The 8,612-nt window shown below is 37.3% G+C and overlaps 1 protein-coding gene and 1 pseudogene across 1 annotated transcript; both read left to right on the top strand.

The window, feature by feature from the left end:
* Positions 1-1,596, top strand: LOC123186602 (probable indole-3-pyruvate monooxygenase YUCCA10). Its single transcript, XM_044598337.1, has 4 exons — positions 1-612; positions 881-1,114; positions 1,201-1,323; positions 1,417-1,596. The coding sequence occupies exons 1-4, from the start codon at positions 1-3 to the stop codon at positions 1,594-1,596; spliced, it is 1,149 nt and encodes a 382-aa protein (XP_044454272.1).
* A 4,702-nt stretch (positions 1,597-6,298) lies between these two features.
* On the top strand, positions 6,299-7,895 carry LOC123186601 (probable indole-3-pyruvate monooxygenase YUCCA10; annotated as a pseudogene).
* The last annotated feature ends 717 nt before the right edge of the window (positions 7,896-8,612 follow it).

Raw genomic sequence — 8,612 nt, 5'->3', positions numbered from 1 at the left:
ATGGAGAGTGTTGCAGTGTTGATTGTTGGTGCTGGGCCAGCAGGCCTCGCAACGGCAGCATGCCTTAGCCAATTCGCAATTCCTTATGTCATAGTCGAGCGTGAGAGCTGTAGCGCGTCACTTTGGCGCAACCGCGCGTATGATCGCCTCAAGCTGCATCTTGCAAAGGAGTTCTGTGAGTTGCCACACATGTCATACCCTGTAGATGCACCAATATACATACCAAAAAACTTGTTTGTGAAGTACTTGGATGATTATGTTGAGCATTTCAACATTCAACCGAAGTATCTCACCTGCGTGGAGTCATCCACATATGACAATGATGAAAAATGTTGGTCCATTGTGGCAAAGGACATGTCAAAGTGCACCACAGTCAAGTTCACGGCAAAGTTTCTTGTTGTGGCAAGTGGTGAGAATAGTGCAGAGAATATTCCAATGATCCCTGGACTAGAAAGCTTTCCAGGTGATGTCATCCACTCCTCAAGCTACAAGTCAGGCAAGAGCTACTCTGGCAAGAATGTATTGGTCGTTGGATCCGGCAACTCCGGGATGGAAATTGCTTATGACCTTGCGACCCATGGTGCCAACACATCGGTTGTTATACGAAGCCCGGTATGTACATGAACTATATATTTTCATTGGGTTTATGAACGCAAATTCTTAGTATAGTTACTAATAGAAGAGATGCAATTTTAAGTGTTATTACTAATAGGAAGTATTTCACATAGAAAAGGAGATGAACTGTTTTATATTGCACACAAACAACTAAAAGACTAGAGGAACCACATGACAAAAATTGAATTCTTGAAAGAAGAAATTCTATGCAATTTTATTTATCATGCATACTTCAAAAGAGGTGTGACATGTTTTGTGGTTGCAGATTCATGTAATGACAAAGGAATTAATTCATTTGGGCATGACACTTGCTCACCATCTTCCATTGAATCTAGTGGATAAACTCCTTGTGATGGCAGCGTATTTAATATTTGGAGACCTGTCACGACATGGCATCACAAGGCCAAAAATGGGTCCAATGACCCTCAAAGCAGAAACAGGTCGATCTGCAGTGATTGATGTTGGGACTGTTGGATTGATCAAAAAAGGCATCATCAAAGTAAGTATATCCTTGACATGACATAACTTTATAACATATGTTGATTTGATATGCCAAGTTATCAATGTATTTTTTATCTTATACAGGTTCAACGGAGCATTAGTAAGATCAAGGGCAACATAGTTAAATTTCAATGCAGTAAAAGAATCTCATTTGATGCGATTGTGTTTGCAACTGGATACAAAAGCACGGCAAATATATGGCTCAAGGTAATATAGCTGGTGTTTGAACATGTCTGAGTTTGTTTTCTTGGTGTAGCCATTATTAAATCTGCTAACAAGCTCTATGTTTTTTTAATCCAGAATGGTGAGAGCATGTTAAATGGCAACGGACTGCCCATCCAAAAATATCCGAATCATTGGAAAGGTGAAAATGGGCTCTACTGTGCTGGGTTAGCGAGGAGAGGATTAGCCGGTATTGCAACAGATGCCAAGAATATCGCTAATGACATAAAATCTTTGATAGACTCTATGTCAAGTTAAATCATCTTTTAGATGTAGTTTACCATGGCAAGCATGCTAGAAGGTTGATTCTTTGAGAATATATCCATTATGTCACCTTTGTATCTAGCTTTTAGACAAGTAGATTTATGTTTATTTCAAGGTTCGTATGTACCCTGGAGAGAGATGTACTATTATACTATAATAAAGGGCTTTGTAATCTTATTGTGCAGAGAGATTTGTAATTCTGCTTGAACCTACAACTGTGTATTATATTTTATTTACTTGAAATTATATGTGCAAAAGGCATGCACTCAATACTCCATTGTCTATACCAAAATCTCTTGTGGCATGTTTACCCCATCAGTGTATGAGGTAGTAGTCACATCAACCCAAAAAAACATGCATAGTTCACTACATCCATTACAGTAGGTACTGTGGTGCTATTCAGTCTTAGAATGGCACTAATTATCAACCTGTGCAACTACATGTGCTAGCTGACTTACTATAGATCATTAAAAATATATGTGAACATATTTAAAAACTTAAAACTAAAGGTTAGAACACCATATGACGGAAAACTACTATGTAGAACATGTATTTGTGGTTACGTGATACGGGTATCCTTAACTGTTGTGGACACAGTTTGTTCTGACTGAAGAGCAGGGTTTGCAGTATGCAGTAAGTTTTCCATCGGCTGAGATCCAAGGTATCCATCCGTGTAGTCTTGGATATAAATTGCTTATGACCTTGCGACCATGGTGTCAATACTTCGATTGTTATATGAAGCCTGATATTTACAACATGCACTATATATTTTCATTGGGTACATGAACACAATTTTTTAGTATAGTTACCACTAGAAGAGATGCATTTTTTCAATATTATTATTAATAGAAAGTATTTCACACATATAAGAGATGGAATGTTTTATATCATGCACAAACAGCGAAATAACTAGAGGAACTACATGACAAAAAATTAACTCTTGAAAGAAGAAATTCTATGGAATTTTGTTTTATCATGCATGCTTCAAAAGAGGCATGACATGTCTATTGGTTGCAGATTCATGTGATGACAAGAGAATTAATTCAGTCGGGATGACACTTGCTCACTGTCTTTCACTAAATATAGTGGGTGACCTCTTTGTGACGGCGGAGAATGTCATATTTTAAGATCAATCGAGGCATGGCATCACAAGGCCCAAAACCAAAAATGGGTCGAATGACCCTCAAGTTAGGAACCAACCGACCTATCGATTGAGTTGGGACTGTTGGACCAACAAAAAAGCACCATCAAAGTATTTGCAATATTTGAAGGAATCCGCCTTAATTAGTTATATTTTTATAATTAAAAATAATAAGTAACTTTTTCTCTCATAATGTCAACTTTATTTTCTAGTTGGCACTTCTAGAGAGATCCAAGTTATCTACATAGATAATGTAGACCTGGCTCAAATACGCAATTATATATTTCACATATTAGGCACTTACATGATGAACAAGGCCGCTACTTGCATATATACCGGATGTTCATTATATTTGAAGGCATAGCAAGCAAGCAATCATTCCTTTTCTTTTTGGGGGAAACACCGATATTGTCAATGGAATAGATAGAACATCAATTGAATCAGTACAATAAGAAATGCTAAGTATTTTTTTACAAGGTGAACTGACGGAATAAAGCATATATAGGGGATGAGCTTCTCCCAATTCAGTCCATCACTTTTATCAACTGACTCGTTGGACTTTACTGACTTCCAACATTAAATATACTCGGATGGAAAAGATCGTTGATGCCAAAATTGAATTGGCTGAAAGCTACTATAACTTTTTTTGAGGGAAGAAAGCTACTATAACTAGTAACTGAAAGATGATCATAAGACTCGTGGATTGACGGAGTGTACCTCTGTATTTTATTTCCCCTTTTCCTATATTTCTTAACATTATATATTTTATATTATTATTTAATATATGTACACGAACTCCCTACTGTTCACAACAAAGAAGAAATGCAACGCTAACATCTATTATATATAAAACGTTGTTGATGGGTTAATCAGAAAAAAGATAAATAAGTTAGAAATTACCACAATAATTAGAAACATCTGGTCGTTCGTTTGGTGGACCCATAACTTAAACGACATAATTAACGGATTAGATCTAAGACCTCTAAAAAAACTAAAAAGAAAAAAAAAACTGCAGCTATCCTTAGATAAACAAAGCTAGGTACGACTTTCCTAAAAAGAGTAGAGAGGCGTGGGATTATGTTTTCTCTTGCTAGGCTAGGACTCTTTCCTTGCAAGACTAGGACTCTTAGAAAATGCTAGCGTGACATGGGCCAACACTTTTTTACGTGCGTGCATATGCATTCTTCTCTTGGTATATGGATGCATGCAAAAAACAAATACACGGCCAGCCGGCCAGGCGTGAGAGTCTATATCCACACATTAAGGACACTACTTTTTATACTTGCATTATGTATGTATCCAACCATTAAGGAGCTAGATCTGAGATATAAACTTTTTCCTTGGTGCTCATCCATATATGAACGAGAATCTATAGCTCTATATGTTGGACGAGTTGGATGCCCGTACATAGACGAAACAATCCGCCCATATTATTATTTATCTATTATTGTATATAAAAATACTTGACAGGATCACTAGAATAAAGATAATTAGTTTAGAAAATCCCACAATAATGGTTACTTACAGGGCCCCCATGTACTGAGGATTTCTTACCTCGCGATTGTAACTCGATAATTTTGGAATAAAACTCCCTTTACCCTGCAAAAAAAAGAAAAGAAACATCCAACCTTTAATTCGATGTGCCTATTTCTAATCAAAAAGGTATAACCGTTAGATATACGTAAACAAGGTGGGACGGTAACGTGAGGAAAAAAGGGCACTCCTTAATGTTCACAAAAGGTTGGACCATCCCACCAGGCCAGCATCCACAAAGAAGTAGCGATCAGTTTAACACAAAAAACTAACCCTCTAAAAAGATTAAGCGAATAGACTATTCAAAAGAAACTAAGCGACTAAGCCATTCCAAAAATACAAAACATAGGCGTACAGGTAAAACCTTAGCGATAGAAAAATGGGCGATCAAACCATCCCAAAAAAATCTAAGCGGCCAAAATATAAAAAAAACTGAGCAATTAGGTTATCCCCCAAAAAAACTTAGGCGTACAAATAAAATCTCAGTGATAAAATAATCAGCGATCAGACCATAAATAAAAAATTAAGCGACCAGACTATCCAAAAAAAACCTGAATGCTTAGGCCATCTCAAAAAACAAAAAATTAGTCGTCCAGATTGTACCATCCCACAAGCAATTGGACCATCCAAAAAAAAAAACTAACCCATACAGGGTAAAATCTCTCGGCAAGCAAACGTGACCAAAATTCTCCATGTGCCATCCAAATAAATACACTATCCTGTACATTGATGCTATGTCTCCAAATAAATCTGAGCGACCCCACAGCAAAAAAATGACCGAAAATAATGAACAATCAGCCATCCCCCCAGAAGAACTGAGTGTTTCTCATTTATAAAGATTCGACCACTCCAAATAGATTATCTCTCTACACGACCAAAATCTCACGGTGTCATACATAAAAGCCCTCGGCATCTAAAAACATATCTTTCCATCATGCAATATCTTAGTGTATAACTTCTATATCAATCTCTCCAAACAAATATAAATTCTCACCGGTTAATAAAGATGCAATCTCTCAAAAGAAAAAAAGTCCAAAGTCTCACTGATAATATATGGGGATTCAATCTCTCCAACAAAATATGTCTCTATTGTGAAAAAATCCTCTGTTTCAGTAAATTGGTTTAGTATCTTTTTAACAAAATACTTAGGGGTTTATGAGTATTCACACTCTGGTGTGCACAGTTAAAATACAATGAGCGCTCAATTTGATGTTCAGGCGTAGGACAATATACATGTACCAAAGTTGAAATATGGCCTCACATTAAACGAGTGTTCAGTATAGAAACGAAATTATATAAAAAAACTGGTATCAAATATTTGAACTGAAGTTCCACTTTTTGTTTGTTCACAACATCGAACGGCTCGTTGTGTTGACACCAAAGATATTGTGGCAATGGTCGTCAACTGAACCGGAGGAAAAACTGGCCGTCGTACAACTGAACTGGAGGCAAAACTAGCCGGCAAAACCGGTTAACATGGTTAGTACCAAATCCTTCTTAGATGATTGTTTCACTTTGTCATCCATATTATGTTAACTTGAGAAAATGAAATAGGACTTTGCCTATAAATGTGTGTTTGGAAATCAGACTTATCCTTATCCTATATTGTATAGAAAGAGGAAGAAACACTTGAATATTAGAGCAGTTATTGTCATTGGTGACGATGCGAAAGGAAAGAAACACGAAGAATCTTTAATCTACACATCAAAAAGATGGTCGATAAGTTTCCAATAACAGCAATCGATCAAGAGTGTGTTTCCTGCCTATTTTGTATCAGTACACGCTTTCACACCAACAACGGCTCCATTTTTAGATGGAAATACTCCTACACACCAGGATTAGGCCTCAATAAATATTTACCTTTTTCATCCCTCAATCCAAAACAGATTGGCCCATGAAAGATACCCGTATATATACGCCCACATAGGCGAGCATGTCATCCAAAGTTCATCGAGCTAACACACAAACATTGCAACCTACCACCAGACTTGTCCCACAACTTTGTCAACTCTTCCCTTTGAAATGGAGAGTGTTGCAGTGTTGATTGTTGGTGCTGGGCCAGCAGGCCTCGCAACGGCAGCATGCCTTAGCCAATTCGCAATTCCTTATGTCATAGTCGAGCGTGAGAGCTGTAGCGCGTCACTTTGGCGCAACCGCGCGTATGATCGCCTCAAGCTGCATCTTGCAAAGGAGTTCTGTGAGTTGCCACACATGTCATACCCTGTAGATGCACCAACATACATACCAAAAAACTTGTTTGTGAAGTACTTGGATGATTATGTTGAGCATTTCAACATTCAACCGAAGTATCTCACCTACGTGGAGTCATCCACATATGACAATGATGAAAAATGTTGGTCCATTGTGGCAAAGGACATGTCAAAGTGCACCACAGTCAAGTTCACGGCAAAGTTTCTTGTTGTGGCAAGTGGTGAGAATAGTGCAGAGAATATTCCAATGATCCCTGGACTAGAAAGCTTTCCAGGTGATGTCATCCACTCCTCAAGCTACAAGTCAGGCAAGAGCTACTCTGGCAAGAATGTATTGGTCGTTGGATCCGGCAACTCCGGGATGGAAATTGCTTATGACCTTGCGACCCATGGTGCCAACACATCGGTTGTTATACGAAGCCCGGTATGTACATGAACTATATATTTTCATTGGGTTTATGAACGCAAATTCTTAGTATAGTTACTAATAGAAGAGATGCAATTTTAAGTGTTATTACTAATATGAAGTATTTCACATAGAAAAGGAGATGAACTGTTTTATATTGCACACAAACAACTAAAAGACTAGAGGAACCACATGACAAAAATTGAATTCTTGAAAGAAGAAATTCTATGCAATTTTATTTATCATGCATACTTCAAAAGAGGTGTGACATGTTTTGTGGTTGCAGATTCATGTAATGACAAAGGAATTAATTCGTTTGAGCATGACACTTGCTCACCATCTTCCATTGAATCTAGTGGATAAACTCCTTGTGATGGCAGCGTATTTAATATTTGGAGACCTGTCATGACATGGCATCACAAGGCCAAAAATGGGTCCAATGACCCTCAAAGCAGAAACAGGTCGATCTGCAGTGATTGATGTTGGGACTGTTGGATTGATCAAAAAAGGCATCATCAAAGTAAGTATATCCTTGACATGACATAACTGTATAACATATGTTGGTTTGATATGCCAAGTTATCAATGTATTTTTTATCTTATACAGGTTCAAGGGAGCATTAGTAAGATCAAGGGCAACATAGTTAAATTTCAATGCAGTAAAAGAATCTCATTTGATGCAATTGTGTTTGCAACTAGATACAAAAGCACGGCAAATATATGGCTCAAGGTAATATAGCTGGTGTTTGAACATGTCTGAGTTTGTTTTCTTGGTGTAGCCATTATTAAATCTGCTAACAAGCTCTATGTTTTTTTTAATCCAGAATGGTGAGAGCATGTTAAATGGCAACGGACTGCCCATCCAAAAATATCCGAATCATTGGAAAGGTGAAAATGGGCTCTACTGTGCTGGGTTAGCGAGGAGAGGATTAGCCGGTATTGCAGCAGATGCCAAGAATATCTCTAATGACATCAAATCTTTGATAGACTCTATGTCAAGTTAAATCATCTTTTAGATGTAGTTTACCATGGCAAGCATGCTAGAAGGTTGATTCTTTGAGAATATATCCATTATGTCACCTTTGTATCTAGCTTTTAGACAAGTAGATTTATGTTTATTTCAAGGTTCGTATGTACCCTGGAGAGAGATGTACTATTATACTATAATAAAGGGCTTTGTAATCTTATTGTGCAGAGAGATTTGTAATTCTGCTTGAACCTACAACTGTGTATTATATTTTATTTACTTGAAATTATATGTGCAAAAGGCATGCACTCAATACTCCATTGTCTATACCAAAATCTCTTGTGGCATGTTTACCCCATCAGTGTATGAGGTAGTAGTCACATCAACCCAAAAAAACATGCATAGTTCACTACATCCATTACAGTAGGTACTGTGGTGCTATTCAGTCTTAGAATGGCACTAATTATCAACCTGTGCAACTACATGTCCTAGCTGACTTACTATAGATCATTAAAAATATATGTGAACATATTTAAAAACTTAAAACTAAAGGTTAGAACACCATATGACGGAAAACTACTATGTAGAACATGTATTTGTGGTTACGTGATACGTGTATCCTTAACTGTTGTGGACACAGTTTGTTCTGACTGAAGAGCAGGGTTTGCAGTATGCAGTAAGTTTTCCATCGGCTGAGATCCAAGGTATCCATCCGTGTAGTCTTGGATATAAATTGCTTATGACCTTGCGACCA

This window comes from Triticum aestivum, chromosome 2A (genome assembly GCF_018294505.1).
Source record: "Triticum aestivum cultivar Chinese Spring chromosome 2A, IWGSC CS RefSeq v2.1, whole genome shotgun sequence".
Taxonomy (NCBI): domain Eukaryota; kingdom Viridiplantae; phylum Streptophyta; class Magnoliopsida; order Poales; family Poaceae; genus Triticum; species Triticum aestivum.
The sequence above is the reverse complement of the archived record's forward strand: the minus strand, read 5'-3'. Positions and strand labels throughout refer to the sequence as shown.